Source organism: Pleurodeles waltl, chromosome 9 (genome assembly GCF_031143425.1).
Source record: "Pleurodeles waltl isolate 20211129_DDA chromosome 9, aPleWal1.hap1.20221129, whole genome shotgun sequence".
Lineage (NCBI taxonomy): Eukaryota > Metazoa > Chordata > Amphibia > Caudata > Salamandridae > Pleurodeles > Pleurodeles waltl.
In genome coordinates, this window is record NC_090448.1 from 389236913 (window position 1) to 389256245 (window position 19333).

General features: G+C 47.4%; 1 protein-coding gene across 3 annotated transcripts in view; it reads left to right on the forward strand.

Moving 5' to 3' along the window:
- EML3 (EMAP like 3) overlaps positions 1-19333 on the forward strand; it is a 293640-nt gene that overhangs the window by 160685 nt on the left and 113622 nt on the right. For all 3 annotated transcript variants that reach the window (XM_069207042.1, XM_069207043.1, XM_069207044.1), the window contains 2 exons: positions 1954-2064; positions 2151-2246. In XM_069207042.1, the coding sequence (XP_069063143.1) occupies positions 1954-2064; positions 2151-2246 (207 nt within the window). The remainder of the gene's footprint in view (positions 1-1953; positions 2065-2150; positions 2247-19333) is intronic.

Below are 19333 nucleotides of genomic sequence, written 5' to 3' on the forward strand. Positions count from 1 at the left end.
TTGGTCCATGATGGTTTGCGTTGCACAACTTATTATGATGTACCATCTGAATGTAGATGCAGAGGTGCACTCTTAATGTTGGATACTTTCCAGAGTTCTTTCTTAAAACGCACAATTTATCTTCTTTGTGCTCCTACCAAAGTCATTAAATCAGACTAGGATAGTGATAGTGCAGGGGTGGCTTATGAAGTGGATCCCCCTATAAACTTGTGATCTGTCATAGTAAAGAGCAAGAGCCTTCACAGTTGCAGAATAATTTCCATTAATGTACATGGAGGCCTTGCAATGATGGGCCCATATGTAACATGCTGTTATTGACTGTGGGTTGACAAAGGCATTATGTGCATTGGAACTATACAGGGTAGAGCGTTGGACTCTCTGGGTATATTTGAGATGGGATTCTACCATTTCAAGTCTGTTCTGTGTCAGCCTCTCTCTTGCTTTTGTCAAGCAAAAACAACATTGTTCAATCTTTTTTAAATTGTCAGGCAAACATATTTAGAATTTCAAGAGCCCTTCCTCACTTCTCTTATTTTATGACCCCGCCCATTTATTCCACCATGAGAAATATGATAGTGGTTTATCTCATTGTTCCATAAATCAATCATTTCTGCTTTCTGTTTGCTGCTACTTTTGTGACAGTGGCCAGTGCTTACACCTTGTTAGGAGTTGCTTGTGAGTTCCATGATTTGTTTCAGGTGGACTTTCTAATTGGGCCTTCCTGACAGCAGATGTAGACCCCACGAACACTATTGGTGGCATGGTTGAAGCTGTCGTGGTGGATGTAGAAGGCAGCACATCCTTAATCTTCAGATGTATTAAAGCTTGGGCTCGGAGTTTAAGGGGTTGAAGTTAAAAGTGCTGTTCTGGGTGGGGAGGATTCTAAATGCCCTTATTAACAGCTCCCTGGGTAACTACATTTAAAGTGATATTGAACGTTTACACTGAGTCAACATTTGCTTTCTTTCTGGAGATGTCTGACATACCCAAGCAGTCTCAAGGGTAAAATGCATAAACCTTGCATCTGGTACCATATCTTTCCAGACAGACAGTGCAGTACCAGACATGTACATATCCTGACCATCCAGCGGAAACCGGTCTACATCTACTAAATGTATGTATTAGGTCTACGGTGCAAGAGACCCAACACATGTTTTAGTTCAGATTCATCTCTGATGCAGTCTGAAATTGAATCACAGAGGATCTTTCTCCATTCCCGCATCACTCGTTTGTAAAATAGGTACATGCGTGCAGAAAAATGGAGAGACAGCTTGGGTTGGGAAAAAATGTCAGCTGCATTGCGATCATAAAGTTTAAGTCAAAAGCTGATCAGTTGGGCTCATAGTAGGGCACTGTTACATCAATGTTGACTTGACCCATAAAGATTTGCCTCACTGTGGATCTGATATCGCAGATACCCGCTGGACTCCGAGACCCTGGGCTGGAATACCAGGGTAGAGGGCTAACAAAATACAACCCATGTAATCAGACCAAACTGTTTGCATGTTAACAGGGAATCAATTAATTAGTCCAAAATTCTAGGGCACAGAGTAGCCTTCACAGATGAAACCAAGTTGTGGGATGCCATCTTGCAAGAGCAGGTTAGATGAAAACACTTAATAACATCTCAGGTGTAAAGCGCATCTGGTAATCAATGTTATGGATGTCAAATGTATGTGCTTTTGCTGTTTCAGTATCGGTTGTACCATTGCATCTTAAGTGGCAGAACTTTCTAGTTTTTAGTTCGTGGAGGCTGTCTGTAACTGTGCCATCAGTGGGCAAGTATGTAGTTCCTATTCTCACTTTCAGTTATTCTATCTTCTTCGCTTCTACATTCCCCACTCCCTCTTTCCCTTCCTTCCCTTCCCTCTCTGTTGCACTTTCTTTACCCGTAGACCTCCACCCGTGCAAGGTACTGTGGATTGCAGCCTCTCCTTTTCTTTTTGCCTGCAGCCTCTGCAGCCTTTTGTCCATATCTGGGACTCCAGCACGCTGCTGACCCTGCAACAGATCGGTCTGGGCCACTTCGAGCGAGGCGTGGGCTCACTGGCCTTCTCCTTGGCTGTAAGTATTCTTAGATGAAGTAATGAGATGTGTGATTTCGGATCATGTTGGAGAGACCTCTCACCCCTTGTCTCTTTCCCCTCAAGGACCAAGGTGCATACCTGTGTGTGGTGGATGAGTCCAACGAGCACATGCTCAGCGTCTGGGACTGCGCCCGTGGTACAAAGCAAGCCGAGATCAAGGTGAGATGCCCAAATCCCTGGTGTAAAATAGTGTTCCGGCATCACACCTTTAGCCCGCCCCTGGGCAACCAAGGGAGGCACATCGAGGTACACTTACAAGAATTCCTTCATTCCTCGAGCAAACCCAGATTAAAACGAACTTCTCAGATTCCACCTATGCCCTAAGGGAGCCCATATTAGGGTGAGAGTTGTAGAACCCCAAATAGGCTCGTATCAAGTTAATATTTCCACGACCACCTGTGGCCCTGAAGAAGCCCAGATAAAGGTGAGGTTCAAAGAGTCCACCAGGGACGATAATTTAATTTAGTGTTATGTGCTACCCAAATCAGATAATTACTGTTTTCTGAACCTTCCATTCCCTAAAGTTAGATCCACTGACTGATACACTTAAATATGTATACATTTGGCATTACTTTTTGTTCATAAGTACTGTTTGTAAACCTTTAGGGTACAGAAGGGTGTAAAATAGAGTATAAGCATACCAGTTGGTGTGTACCTGCTTTTAGTTTATTCCTTAAATTTAAAATAAAATTGTGTGTTAGATCACATCAGTGCTTGTATTCAAAGTTGAAAGATGGAGTGCTTGTTGTTTCCGGTGCTGAGCACCAGCACTTATTTCTGAGGGCCGGGGCTTAGTTTTGTGTCTCAAGCATTTACTGCAAGCAAAAGACATGTGGGAAAGACGGAGGAATAGAAAAAAAAAGAAGCATCACAAAGGGGAAAAGCAGGAAGCTGCAAGAGTGAGTTGAAGGGGCAGGCAGTGGCTTTTAATGGATTGAAGAGGCCCGAGGTGGCTTCAAAATTACTCTGCCTCAGTATTCCGTGCTCGCACTTTTAATTGAAGCAGCCTCGTGTTTAAGAGGAGAGCTTTTAGCACCGGCACCTTTTTATTTACAAATTAAGCACTGAAGCAGGGCGTATACAGCTGCCAGCTCTGCTGCTGGAGGTAGCCTGCTCTGAAATGGGCTACACCAAAGGGAGAGTTCAAAGCCTTAATCTCTCGGAAGCTGATATAACAAGCAGTACCGACAAGCAACTCGTCGAGCAGCAGCTCCTCTCTACACCTTCTACACCTCACGCCGAAAATGGGCTAACTCCTGGCTATAGATTTGAAACCCCCCATAGTGCCCCTGATGTTTGCTCTTCACAAGTACTCCACAAGGAGTCCCACACAGAGGAGGATACTCAAGCGCCATCCCTGCTGACAATCCTGCAGCTGCTCCAGGCCCGGCGACCAGAGGCACAATCGTACTATGCCAAATGAGAGCAGACAGTGCGAAAATGCAGCAATCATTGCTGGAAGTATCTGGCAAGGTTAGACCCCTCTCAATGGAAGTTGGTGAGCTTCAGCAGCGGGTGGCCAATACTAAGGATGTTGAAAGAGCTACTGTAAGGTTCATTGCGAACCATGACTGACAACTGGTCTATCTTCAAACTAATATTGAAAATTCAGAGAACCGCCAGAGGACAAACAATCTTAGGGTATTTGGTGTACAAGAAGGTAAAGAGGGTGATGATACCCAGCAGTATATATGCTATGATTTGCTGGTATGGGTGGTGGGCTAAAAGAAGTCATTTTGTTCAATTTTTACCTCTTTTGGTGCAATTGAACCTTGGTCCAGAACATTGAATACTATTCTGGTATAGCTGCTTGATTTTATGGTCAGAATAAAGTGTATGTGTTGGAACGTGTCTCATCTAAACACATCCAGTAAACGGCAACTAGTGCGGGAGGAAATAAAAATTTATGAGCCGCAGCTATTATCCTGGACAAAGACTCATATTGTGCTCAAAGACCAGCTTCTGCTCAGGCAACTTGGTTATGATATTACTGTCAGCACCTCGCAATCTGTTTCTATACGGGGGGGTCATAATGTCTGCATAGAATTTAGAGCATAAGGTCCTGAGAACTGTTTCAGACCGAAGGGGTAGATAGGCAATTGCCCAGTTAGTATTATACGGTCAGAAGTTTTTTATAGGTGTGATTTATGGGCCCAGTATTGGTGAACCCAGGGTATTTGATATTCTTTCTCTTGAATTCTTGGATTGGTCTGGGGAAATAATTATTATGGATGACTTTAATTGCTTGATGGACTACGGCATCGATTCCACAAACCATTTTGCTACCACCCATATAACCAAAATTAGGTCAGCTATTCTTGAGCTTGCCTGCTTATTTGGATTGCCTGATATATGAAGGATATTACATCCCTCTAGGCCATGTTTCACGTTCTACTCGGCTTTGCATAAACACTATTCTAGGAGAGACATGGTCTTTGCTAGGAGATTGTTGAATGAGGATGCAGTAATAGAGGTGTTTCCTAAGATCACATCTGACCATAATCCTATCTTACTGACCCTCAGACGTACTATAAGCAGAGAAGAATGCCCGCAGTTCTTATTTCCTTGCCATCATTCCTCTAATCATTATTAACAAAAGCATATCTCAGACATGCTTACGCAATTTTTTGAAGTTAACATTGGCCCGGCTACACCCCAGTTGTTTGGGAGACAATGAAAGCATACCTGTGGGGCATTTCACTCCAGTTTATTCTGAGGCAAAATAGGGATCAACTGAAAAATGCTAGACTCCTTCATCATACAGTTCTCCAGTTGGAAATCGAGCATGCTCAGGTGATAGTTCAGTGGCATGAGTGAATCTGCTCTTTATCTCAAATTAATCGAGAAACGATCCCTGCTTGGATGGGGCTAAGAGAGAAGATAGCAGCCAGTTACGTAAAGAATGAGGCTCTACAATATGAGTATGGGGAAAGGGTGCAACAAATTTTGACCCATCAAACATCTGACAGGCAGCCAAGAGGTACCATACAAGATATTAAAGGTAGCGACCAAACTCTCTACTCTAAACCCCATGTGATTACAGAGCAATTTGCATTATTCTATCAGGCTTTATATAAGCAGACTCTGGCAGTTACCCTGACCGGTCTGGAGGAATACATTTAGGGCTGCAGATTACCCTGCTTAATGGAGGATCAGGTTTCTACACTTCAGGAGAGCTTCTCTCTGGGTAAGATCGAGGCTGCTCTTGTCGCTCTTCCATCTGGTAAAACGACAGGTGAGAATTTAATCCCAATTTAGTTTTACAAGGTTTTTAAGGATATAATAGCTCTGGAATTTTTTTAAGTGATTCAACATATCTGTGACGTGGGCTTGTACCGGATACTTGGAATCTAAGCTACATCATTGTTTTCCTGAAGAAAGGCAAACCACGTGAGGATATGGGTTCCTATGGACAATCTACCTTTATTAAACAGACGCAAAAGTATTTTCTAAAACTTTAGCTACCTGACTCGCCCCTCTACTTCCAGCAGTAGTTTTTCAACAGCAGCACGGTTTTATACCTGGTAGGGACACTATTATCTACACTAATAGGGCAACTGCAGCATTTGACATTGCTGAAATATCTAATGCTAGAATCGGCATGATGTTATTAGATGCAAGAAGGCCTTTGATTGTGTTGCCTGGGAGTGTCTGTGGGCTACATTGGGAGCATTTGGCACTGGTTCAGTAAATTGGTACAGTCATTATATAAGACTCCTCGTGCCAATCTTGTATATGCTGGGAGGCACTCATCCGCATTTCAGATATGTTGTGGCGTCCGTCAGAGATGCCCACTACCTCCACTTCTGTTTGCTCTCTATATAGAGCCGTTTTAGCAATCACTTCATACTAATATGGGTATTCAGCTGCTGAGGTTTGGAGGCTGCGGACTTAAGCTTATCACATATGCGGATGAGGTTGCCGTATTTTTCTACAAACTAACTGCCATCACTGGGTCATATCATAAATCAGGCTGATAGGTTTGGAACACATTCAGGCTTTAAGCTGAATATAGCTAAATCTCAGGTGCTGTTGAACTTTTCTCCAGATGTACCAACCCCGGCGGTAATCACAACGGCTGTGTATCTGGGCATTAAACGTAGTAGTCAGGTCAACAATATTCTTAAAGTGAATTATGAACCTTTGTTACTTTCAGTTATCTCAAAGTTAAAACGTTTGGAACATGCTCTCCATTAGCATTTTGGGACGTTGCAACATCATTAAAATGAATATTCTGCCAAAAGTTCTATACCCATTTTGGGTAATCCTGCTGCGGGTCCCAGATTCCTTCTTAAAGCGTTTGGACGGTGCAATTAGTAACTTCATAGGGGAATATAGGAGGGCTAGACGTGCTATCCGGTGTTTGAAACTCCCATATACACGGGGGGCTACAACTCCTGGAATTTAAACTATATTTTTGGGCAGCATTTGCCGTTTTTTTGCATAGTTTGTTAATTCCGACAGAACCAGATATATCGGTTTACGGCTATCAACTAACATGATTGTTGGAATAAAGGCTCTGTTTTTTATAGGTTGGGGGACTCTAAATATCACAAATGTGTCCACTTTAAAATTATAAAGGACATCATTCGCATATGGCAGGAAATCTCTATCAAATATTCAGTATTGCTGCTAAATAAACATTCGCCCTTATGGGATAACCCCGATCTTCCTCAAGTCTTTCACAATCCTGTGTGTAAAGGCTTGGGCTAGTTTGGGGTGTGGACGATTGGGCAACTCTATGATTTAAATGGATTCTGTTCATTCATGGGACTCCGGGGCTCATTTGATCTCCACCAGCAATCCTTTTTTAAATACCTGCAGCCCAGGGACTACTTTTTTCTCTGCTTTAGTTTGTGAGCATGTGACTGATCTTGAAGGCACGGAATCAATATCATATTTCTACAAAGCTGATAGGAAGCCTTCAGTAAGTATATTCTATCAGTGTTTTTATCAGTATAGCACAGATGACAGTACCTTACTGGTTGCGAAGTGGAGTAGGTTTCTCTCTTCAGAGATTTCAGCTTCTGAAATTCAGTGTGCTCTTGACTCAGTTGACCGATCAGCGCAGTCTGTAAATCTAAAGCTACAGCAATTTAGGACAATTTGTTTGCTGTATCACACACAGGAGAACATTTCAAAAAGTGGGGGATGACTATGACAATTCCAGATGCTCTAAGTGTGGTTTGTTAGCTGCAGGTGTTGTACATGTTTTTGCTACCTGCCTTGCCCTTCACGGATTTTGTGATGGGGTCTCCAAACTATCTTCATCTGGTTTGGGTTTTGAAGTTCAATTCTTCCCTAAAGAGATCCTGATGGGAGTTGAGCCGGAACAGGACTGGGGTCTGAAGTGCTTGTTAGCTATAAGAATTGTTTTGGCTTGACTCTCTGTTGCCAGGTCATGGGTTTCCCCTTCACCTCAAAAGCCGGCCAAGTGGTGGGCACTCATCCGACAGGTACATGAGTACAAACTGCATTGGATAAAGCTAGAGGGCTCCCATCCTGTATAGACTTTGATTGAGTATAGGTGGATCCCCTGAATTAGAAATGGTACCTGTAGAATGATTTATGTCTGTCATTATCTGGCTCAGCTATGTCGGCCTTTTGTAGCTATGCATTTTTTGCTTTCAATGCTCTGGACCAAAATCCCGTATCCTTGTATATCTTTCATAATAATCTGGGTAGAGCCCCTATATTCTGTATCTTTCTGTATTGAACATCTGTGACTTAATTTATTTTTTTTTTAAATGTGTGTGTGTGTATATATATATATGTGTATATATATATATATATATATATATACATATATATATATATATATATATATATATATACAAAACATGCACACATTTTACCAGGCTGGAGCTCTAACACATGGCTTTCACACATTTCACCAAGTCGGTGCTCTCACGCATTTCACACGTTATAACTTGCACAGATTTCACAAGCAGTGGCGGCCCGTCCTTTACGGCGGAGGGGCCACGCCCCCCACCTTTTGCCCCTCATGAAGAGTGTCTATCAGGCTGAACAAAGGTCAGCCTGACAGACACACTCCATGTTCAGCTCAGGCAGCCAGGAGCAGACATGCGCGATTTGCGCAGACTCCAGGCTGCCTGAGCTGAACTTTGCTGGGCTGAGGAGGTCACAGCTCCTATGGGCGTGACCTCCTCGGCTCAGCAAAGGTGCCTCGAGGCCCTCCCCTGGTTGACGAGGAAAGCGTCACCAATTGACACTCTCCCTGGGTGCTTCAGTTTAAGCCCTGAAGTGCCCAGGGCGAGTGTCAATCAGTGACACTTCGTCACGGGGTGGGGTCAGCAGTCTCACTGACCCCATCCCAGTCTGTGACGAGGCTGGGACTGCTGCCTTCCCTCATTGGCTGATCTAAGGTCAGCCAATGAGGGAAGGCAGCAGTCCCAACCCTCCTGGGACCTGGAGGCTGAAGGTAAGTGTGTGTGTGTGTACGTGTGTGATGTTTTAAATTTAATGTTTGGTGCGCACGTGCCTGTTTGAGTGTTATGAGTGTTGTTAATGGATGTACGTGCATGCGTGTGTGTGTGAAAAAATGAGTGTGTGCGATCTTTTAAAATGAATGTTTGGTGTGTGCCTGCATGTTTGAAGCGTATAAGTGTTGTTAATGGATGTGCGTGTCTGTGTGTGAAAGAATGAGTGTGTATGTGTCCCGCTCCCCCCTCCCTCCTAAAGCTGCCGGCCGCCACTGTTCACAAGGCTGAAGCTCTCACGCATTCAAACTGCGCTGACAACCTTGCTCCCCTCAAACGCACGCATCGACAGACCAACACCAAAAAACCTCTCTGGTTCTCTGACACCCTCAAAGAATCAAAGAAAACTTGTCGTGCCCTTGAGAAGGCCTGGCGCAAGGACCACACCGCTGACAACATGACCGCCCTCAAGAACGCTACACGCGAACACCACCACCTGATCCGCACTGCCAAAAGGAACTTTTTCACCGACAGACTAGACAAAAACAGCCACAACAGCAGAGAACTCTTCAGCATCGTCAAAGAGTTCTCCAACCCCAGCGCCAGCGCCAACGCCGTCACGCCCTCACAGGATTTGTGCGAATCCCTCGCCACTTTCTTCCATCGCAAGATCAGCGACCTCCACGACAGCTTCGGACACCAGACCCAACCATACACCACTGAACCCGCTTCCCCGGACATCACCCTCAACAACTGGACCCACATCAACACGGAAGAAACCAAATCCATCATGAACTCTATCCACTCCGGCGCCCCTTCGGACCCCTGCCCGCACTTCATCTTTAACAAAGCCGACGACATCATCGCCCCGCACCTCCAGACCGTCATCAACTCTTCTTTTTCTTCTGCTACCTTCCCCGAATGCTGGAAGCACGCTGAAGTCAACGCCCTACTAAAGAAACCTACGGCTGACCCAAGCGACCTGAAAAACTTCCGCCCCATCTCTCTTCTACCTTTCCCAGCCAAGGTAATAGAAAAGACCGTCAACAAACAGCTGACCACCTTCCTGGAAGACAACAACCTGCTCGACCCTTCACAAACCGGATTCCGAACCAACCACAGCACGGAAACCGCCCTCATCTCAGTCACAGACGACATCAGAACCCTGATGGACAACGGTGAAACAGTCGCCCTCATTCTCCTCGACCTCTCGGCTGCCTTTGACACCGTCTGTCACCGCACCCTAATCACCCGCCTACGCTCCACCGGGATCCAAGGCCAGGCCCTGGACTGGATCGCCTCCTTCCTCGCTAACCGCTCCCAAAGAGTTTACCTCCCTCCGTTTCGCTCAGAACCCACCAAGATCATCTGCGGCGTACCTCAAGGCTCATCGCTCAGCCCGACACTCTTCAATGTCTACATGAGCCCCCTCGCCGACATCGTACGCAAGCACGACATCATCATCACCTCCTACGCCGACGACACCCAACTTGTACTCTCCCTCACCAAGGACCCCGCCAGCGCCAAGACCAACCTACAAGAGGGTATGAAGGACGTCGCAGATTGGATGAGGCTCAGCCGCCTAAAGCTGAACTCTGAAAAAACGGAAGTCCTCATCCTCGGCAACACCCCGTCCGCCTGGGACGACTCCTGGTGGCCCACGGCCCTCGGCACCGCACCGACCCCCGCAGACCACGCCCGCAACCTCGGCTTCATCTTGGACCCTCTTCTCACCATGACCAAGCAAGTCAACGCCGTGTCCTCCGCCTGCTTCCTCACTCTCCGCATGCTCCGCAAGATCTTCCGCTGGATCCCCGCCGACACCAGAAAAACCGTGACCCACGCCCTTGTCACGAGTCGCCTGGACTACGGCAACACCCTCTACGCCGGGACCACCGCCAAACTCCAAAACCGCCTGCAACGCATCCAAAACGCCTCGGCCCGCCTCATCCTCGACGTACCCCGCAACAGCCACATCTCCGCACACCTGAGACACCTGCATTGGCTCCCAGTCAGCAAAAGGATCACCTTCCGTCTTCTCACCCACGCACACAAAGCCCTCCACAACAAGGGACCGGAATACCTCAACAGACGCCTCAGCTTCTACGTCCCCACCCGCCCCCTCCGCTCCGCTGGCCTCGCACTTGCTGCCGTCCCTCGCACCCGCCGCTCCACGGCGGGTGGGAGATCTTTCTCCTTCCTGGCGGCCAAGACCTGGAACTCCCTCCCCACCAGCCTCAGGACCACCCAGGACCACTCCGCTTTCCGGAGACTCCTAAAGACTTGGCTGTTCGAGCAGCGATAACCCCCCCTTTCCCCCCTAGCGCCTTGAGACCCGCACGGGTGAGTAGCGCGCTTTACAAATGCTAATGATTTGATTTAACACGTCACAACATGCACACATTTCACCAGGCCGGAGCTCTCACGCATTTCACACGTCATAACGCACACAGATTTCACCAGGCCGGAGCTGTCACGCATTGCACACGTTATAACTTGCCCACATTTTACCAGGCAATAGCTGTCACGCACTTCACACATTATAACTTGAACACATTTCACCAGGCCAGAGCTGTCATGAGTTTCACACGTTATAACTTGCACGCATTTTACCAGGCCGGAGGTCACACACATTTTACACGTTAACACTTGCACACATTTCACCAGGCCGGAGCTATCCCGCATTGCGCACATTATAACGTGCACACATTTCACCAGGCCGGAGGTCTCACGCATTGCATAAGTTATCACTTGCACACATTTCACCATTCTGGGTGTCTCACGTATTTCACATGTTATAACTTGCACGCATTTCTCACGTCATAACTTGCACACATTTCACCAGGACGGGTGTCTCACGCATTTCACGTTATAACTTGCACACATTTCACAATGCCGGATGTCTGACGCATTTCACGTTATAACTTGCACGCATTTCAACAGGCCGGATGTCTCAGGCAGTTCAAGTTATAACATGCACGCATTTCCCCAGGCCGGAGCTCGCCCACCTGTACCAGGTCCAAGCTCGCTCATCGGGTGTGTTGACCACTGGGCTGTCAGCCGGAGCTGTGCAGACCAGACAGGAAGGGTGTCTGCCGCCTAGCCAGACATTGTTCACGAGAACTTTCCCTTGGTTTCTTTGTGAAGTTGCCTTGGGAGTAACCGTGGTAACATGTAAATATTGTGCCCAGGTGAGGTCACACGCGTTGCGCAGTCTTATGTTTGGCACCTGCCAACATTGTATACTGCGGGAAGTGGAGGACGATGAGAGACGATATCGATGCGCCCTGCAGCCCTACGGACCCCGCGGGCCAGCCAGCACTCCGTCTGAGGTGCACTAGGTCAGCCCAGAGCTTCAGTAGCAGTATGTGCTGGATCTCAAAACGGAGGTGCATCAGCAGAGCCTTGTGTGGCTTTGATGAGGATGTAATGTGGGCACGAGGGCTTCATTCTGAGAATGCTGTGCATTGGTAGGGGGGCATTTGTTTCCCAGTACTGAAATATTAGGGTGGTACCAGGCACAACAAAATTGAGGGGCATTCCTAGAGCTGCACATAGATCCCAGGACTGAAACAGTGTGGGATGCTGCACGCCAGGATGATGGCGGCCATCGGTGCTGGTTCCAGTAGTGAAATATGAGGGGATGCTACAGGCAATATTGAGGTGCTTTAAAAAAGCTGTGTGCGGGCACCCGTTCAGAAATAGCAGGTTTATGCGTGCTTAGGACAGAGGTGCTTTAGGAGAGCTCTTTGAGGGCTAGTATACTGGAATTGTAGGAGTGGGAGGAAGACAGGAACATTGTGTTCAGGTCATTTCTTTCCAAGGCCCATGATCGTCCGCCCCATGCCAGTGGGGACCACAAATTACAGGATGGATGTTTTCATCCCGACCTGGGCACCATCCTGTCCGCCTCTCCTGTCCCTCATGTGCCCCTCCCCTTTCCTCTTGTCTTCGATCCTGCTCCAGCTCTCTATTTTGCCTCTTCTCACCACATCTTACTCTTTGTCACCTCTTCCTGTCACTTCCACATGCCCCTGCTTTTCACCACATCTTTCCCAAGGTGGCCACCACAGCAGTATCTCTAGAAGTGATGTTTACACGGGGAACACAGGGGGCCACGGATACAACTTGTGGGGGTCACCTACAACAAGCCATCATGGAGATTGCACTCACGTGTGTTATGTATGATAAAGAATACACAGCTGCCATCATGGCCTGGTAAAAACTCTCACCCATAACCTGAATTCAGGCAGACACCTAGAGGCAACTCTTTTCACAGTAGACACTATACATGAATAATATGTTGGATGAAAAAACTACAGAGATCATCCTGGAAAAAGCAAACACTCTTAGGGAAAACAAGAGTTAGTAAAATGTGAAATGTAAACAAGAACAACACTGCTATCCCCAGGCTGAGAGAGCAGTGTCTGTTTTTTTACCAGTTGCAGCTGTCACGAAGTTACAGATGGGGGCAACCACTCCTGCCCTCCAGTTAGGCCACCAAGCAACCTGCCATTTGTATAGGACTACAGGAAGTGGATGTATCTTTGATGTGGTCAAGTCTGAATCATGCAAAGAAGCATGATGTAAATAACATGGAAATCTGCCACAGAAGGGACTGGCAAAAGAACAAGCTTTGGAAAAGTCAATAGGTCGCGCTTTCACAATGTGGATGCTGAACTATTGTTTTTTTGCCAATGCTTGTGTGTAAAACATTGTTAAAAAAAGTATAAGTAATATATTTCAAAATAGTGGAAGAAAAGCAAACATCTGTACATTGAATTCAATATTCTAAATCTTCAGAAATGTAAAAACGTTTGTTTATAATCAGTGCTTTAAATTGGCCGGTACTGTCAGCTACGGAGTACCTGCACTTTATTTTGAGAAGGAGAGTACCTGCACTTCTCAAGAAACAAGTAATACTTTTAATTGGAGAGTACCAGCACTTCTCAGAAATAAGCAGGTACTCTGCTACAGAGTGCCTGCACTTCTATTTTTCAATTTCAAGCAGTTTATAATGTAGTACAAAAAGAAAAATGAAAACAGACGAGCAGATTGAGCATCTCCAACACTAGTGTTCGCTGTGTGTGGTATTAACTCTAGTCCCCACTACCACCACCATACTTGGCTACATGTCTACAGTTTAAAACCCGAGGCACAACAACACCTGCTTAATATGCCTTTCATCGACAAGCGTCTCTTCGGCCCACAGGTCAAAAAAATCAAGAAAGATATGGAGACGGCTAAAGCAATGGGTGCGTTACAAACACCTACTGCCCACGGCTCCTTTTGCCGCCCACTGTACAGCAGTGCAGGCAAGGCAGCTGCAACACCGGAGACATCAGCAAACTCCTTCACTGGGTTTCTACAGGGGAGGGTATAAAGGGAACAATGCCGGAGGTAGAGGCAAGGGGGCAGCTCCTAAAGGAGCCACTGCCCCAAAACAGTGACACCCTCCTCTTTCCCCTGACTGTGCAACACCTGTCGGGGGCAGGTTGCAGGGGTTCTTGCCCCACTGGGATGCAATTACCTCTGGCCGGTGGGTTCTATACATCATACAGGAGGCATACTGTTTAGAACTCACCCAAACACCACCCAGCATTCCCCCACGCATGCACAATTTATCTACAGAACACAAGTGGCTGCTACAAGAAAAGATGCATATGCTACTTGCCAATGGACCCACAGAGCTGCTGCCCTTGCAACATCGCAGAAAAGGGTTATACTCCCTGAACATTCTGATCCCCACAAAAGATGGCTTCCTCAGACCCATACTCGACTTCTGGCCCCTCAACAAGTACAATGTGTCAGAGTATTTTCACATGGTCACACTTCAGGATGCTATCACTCTTTTGCAGCAAGGCGATGTCATGACCACCCTCGAGTTCCAGGACACTTACATTTTATATTTCCATCCACCTAGCCTATCAAAGATTCACGAGGTTTGTGGTGAGTGGACAGCATTATCAGTCCAAAGTTCTGCCCTTTGGGGTCCCAGCAGCCTTCACAGTATTTACCAAGTATTCAGCCGTGGTAGCCCCCTCATCTGAGACAGGGTGGCACCCATGAGTTCCCTTACACAGACGATTGGCTGATCAAGAGTGCCACACTGCAGCAATGTCTAGTGCACATACAGACAGCCATAAACCTTCTTCACAGGCTAGGCTTCACCACAAATAAAGCCAAATCCCACCTTCGGCCCCTTCAACTACAAACCTTCCTCGGGGATACTCTAGATGCAAGGGTGGGAAAAGCTTACCCTTGACTCGCCAGTGTGAAGAGCCTGCTGCCTCTTGTTCAGCCAGACTGTCAGATAATGGTGAGGACGGTGAAGCGGGTGCTCAGCATAATAGCATCCTGCATTGCTATAGTTCCTCATGCAAGATTACAGATGCGTCCCTTGTAGCAGTGCCTAGTGGCACCATGGTCACAACTTGAGGTTCTATGGGAAGATCTAGTGTTGATTTGGAGCCTTACACCTTGCTTTCTGCAGAGGTGGAACATAAGCATCCTGTTGCAGGGACGATCTTTTCTAGACCCAGTTCCACAGGAGACCATTACTACGGATGCCCCACTCATGAGATGGGGAGCACACCTACAAGATCATTCAGTATAGGGCTTACAATACGCCCAAACAGCAGGGTCTTCACATCAACCACCTGGAGTTGCTGGCTATCCAGCTTGCTCTCCAAGCATTCCTTCAGATCATTCGTAAGAAAGATGTGTTAGTCTGGACGGACAACACCATGGCAATGTTTTACCTACAAAAGCAGATGCCATGTACTCATCCCAGCTGTCTGCCTTAGCCCAGAGCATCTGGCGGTGGGCGATACATCACACGGTGCAGCTGGTCATCCAGTAAATTTCAGATCTGAACAATGACTTGGCAGACCTGCTCAGCAGGACAGTTCAACAGTTCCAGGAGTAGGAACTTCACCTCCAGACCATACTCCCTTACATCCTGCAGTGGGGTTTTCCTCAGATAGATTTGTTAACCACTGCCAAAACTAAAAAATGTCCAAACATCACTGCCAGGTTACCGCACCCACAGTCTATTGACAATGCATTATGGATGAACTGGTCATGGATATTTGTCTTCATTTTACCACCTCTCCCACTCCTATCATTTGTAGTTTGCAGGCTGAGGCGGACAGCCCTCACTTTCATCCTAATAGCTCCAAACGGAGTGCTCCAGCTATGGTACTCCACTCTGCTAAAGATTTCTCTAGTTTCCCACAATAAGCTCCCCAACAGGTCGGACCTTCTCACACAAAACCATAGCACTCTTGGACACTCCAATCCTCAGCAGCTTAACCTTACCATTTGGCTTCTGAGGTCTTAGAGCTTGATTATTTCAACCTCTCAGAGGACTGCTCTCTGGTCTACTACTAGGTCCTGGTACACAGCAAAATGGAAATGTTTTCTAAAATAATGTGTTCCCAAACATACCAATCCACCTACATTGGGTTCAAAACATTGTGTGTTAACTTCTCCACCTAGCCATGCCTCCCCTACACTTCCATTCAATTACAGCTGGCTCCTGTGGCCGCTTACCTACAGACCAGGCAACACATTTTGCTCTTCCAAGTACCAGTCATTAAGGCCTTCATGGAAGGACTTAAGTGGGTCATACCGCCCACCCACCTCCATTCTCTGGCATAGAATCTTTAAATTGTTCTTACAAGGCTCATGGGAACTCCTTTTGAGCCACTTCACTCTTACTTACTACAATTTATTTTGTGGAAAGTAGCTTTCCTTGTAGCCATTACTTCCCTCAGACGAGCCAGTCATACATGCTCTTACCTCGGAAGAGCCTTTCTTTCAGGTGCATCATGATAGGATGGGTCTCAGAACCAACCCCAAATTTCTCCTCAAGTGGTCTCCTGGTCCACTTTAATCAGACAATTGTATTGCCAGTCGTCTTTCTACATTCAGAATCTGGTATGGGAAATGCTTTACTTACCTTAGATATCAAAAGGTTGTCAATGTAATATGTTGGCAGAACAAAACCATTTCGTAAGACACAACAGCTATTTGTGTCCTTCTCTAAGCCACATATGGGTCATATGGGGTTGGCTTGTCAAGTGCATTCAAACTTGTTACGCTAAAGCTAAAAGGTCCCTGCCCATCCGTCTCAGACCTCATTCCACAATCAAGAAAGGGGCTTTCATGGCTTTCCTAGGTAGCATACGATTAGCTGACATCTGCAAAGCACCTACTTGGTCTACTCCTTACACTTTTACTAAGCACTACTGTGTGGATGTCCTGGCAAGACAACAAGCTAGAGTTGGCTAGGCTGTTCCACTCACAATGTTTCAGTCTTCTACAGCATCCTCAGGCTAAGTCACTGCTATTGGGAGGACTACTTTACAGTCTATGCACAGCATGTGTATCTACATGCCACAAACGGAAAAATGTAAGGCATCTGTTTGTGGCATGTAATGCTGTAGATTAACATGCACCCACCCTCCTCCCCGGTCACCTGGAGTCTGTTGCAGATGATCTTATATTAATCTTTTTTTTTTACATGGTCATCTTCACTGTATCTTTCTGCTCCATCTACATATTCACCCTCTGCGCGTAAAAATAATTTAACTATGGAGCTAATGCCAATGCACATTACCTGCAATATGTGGAGTCACCACACCTCATGACTCGAAAAGACTTCTTCAAATAAAAACAAGTTGCACACATCCGAGCCCAACACTGGATGGCAGGAGTATGCACAGCATGTGAATCTCCAGCACTACGTGGAACTAATAAATGCCTACAGGGTAAGTGTAAAGAAATGGCTCCCTGTTGCAGTTACCCCCCACTTTTTGCCTGATACTGATGCTGACTTGACTGAGAAGTGTGCTGGGACCCTGCTAACCAGGCCCCAGCACCAGTGTTCCTTCACCTAAAATGTACCATTGTATCCACAATTGGCACACCCTGGCATTCAGATAAGTCCCTTGTAACTGGTACTTCTAGTACCAAGGGCCCTGATGCCAAGAAAGGTCTCTAAGGGCTGCAGCATGTCTTATGCCACCCTAGAGACCCCTCACTCAGCACAGACACACTGCTTACAAGCCTGTGTGTGCTAGTGAGAACAAAATGAGTAAGTCGACATGGCACTCCCCTCAGGGTGCCATGCCAGCCTCTCACTGCCTATGCAGTATAGGTAAGACACCCCTCTAGCAGGCCTTACAGCCCTAAGGCAGGGTGCACTATACCATAGGTGAGGGTACCAGTGCATGAGCACTGTGCCCCTACAGTGTCTAAACAAAACCTTAGACATTGTAAGTGCAGGGTAGCCATAAGAGTATATGGTCTGGGAGTCTGTTTTACACGAACTCCACAGCACCATAATGGCTACACTGAAAACTGGGAAGTTTGGTATCAAACTTCTCAGCACAATAAATGCACACTGATGCCAGTGTACATTTTAGTGTAAAATACACCACAGAGGGCACCTTAGAGGTGCCCCCTGAAACTTAACCAACTAGCTGTGTAGGCTGACTGGTTCCAGCAGCCTGCCACACTAGAGACATGTTGCTGGCCCCATGGGGAGAGTGCCTTTGTCACTCTGAGGCCAGTAACAAAGCCTGCACTGGGTGGAGATGCTAACACCTCCCCCAGGCAGGAGCTGTGACACCTGGCGGTGAGCCTCAAAGGCTCACCCCTTTGTCACAGCCCAGCAGGGCACTCCAGCTTAGTGGAGTTGCCCGCCCCCTCCGGCCACGGCCCCCACTTTTGGCGGCAAGGCTGGAGGGAACAAAGAAAGCAACAAGGAGGAGTCACTGGCCAGTCAGGACAGCCCCTAAGGTGTCCTGAGCTGAAGTGACTCTAACTTTTAGAAATCCTCCATCTTGCAGATGGAGGATTCCCCCAATAGGGTTAGGATTGTGACCCCCTCCCCTTGGGAGGAGGCACAAAGAGGGTGTACCCACCCTCAGGGCTAGTAGCCATTGGCTACTAACCCCCCAGACCTAAACACGCCCTTAAATTTAGTATTTAAGGGCTACCCTGAACCCTAGAAAAGTAGATTCCTGCAACAAGAAGAAGGACTGCCCAGCTGAAAACCCCCTGCAGCGGAAGACCAGAAGACGACAACTGCCTTGGCTCCAGAAACTCACCGGCCTGTCTCCTGCCTTCCAAAGATCCTGCTCCAGCGACGCCTTCCGAAGGGACCAGCGACCTCGACATCCTCTGAGGACTGCCCCTGCTTCGAAAAGACAAGAAACTCCCGAGGACAGCGGACCTGCTCCAAGAAAAGCTGCAACTTTGTTTCCAGCAGCTTTAAAGAACCCTGCAAGCTCCCCGCAAGAAGCGTGAGACTTACAACACTGCACCCGGCGACCCCGACTCGGCTGGTGGAGATCCGACACCTCAGGAGGGACCCCAGGACTACTCTGATACTGTGAGTACCAAAACCTGTCCCCCCTGAGCCCCCACAGCGCCGCCTGCAGAGGGAATCCCGAGGCTTCCCCTGACCGCGACTCTTTGAATCTAAAGTCCCGACGCCTGGGAGAGACCCTGCACCCGCAGCCCCCAGGACCTGAAGGACCGGACTTTCACTGGAGAAGTGACCCCCAGGAGTCCCTCTCCCTTGCCCAAGTGGAGGTTTCCCCGAGGAATCCCCCCCTTGCCTGCCTGCAGCGCTGAAGAGATCCCGAGATCTCTCATAGACTAACATTGCGAACCCGACGCTTGTTTCTACACTGCACCCGGCCGCCCCCGCGCCGCTGAGGGTGAAATTTCTGTGTGGACTTGTGTCCCCCCCGGTGCCCTACAAAACCCCCCTGGTCTGCCCTCCGAAGACGC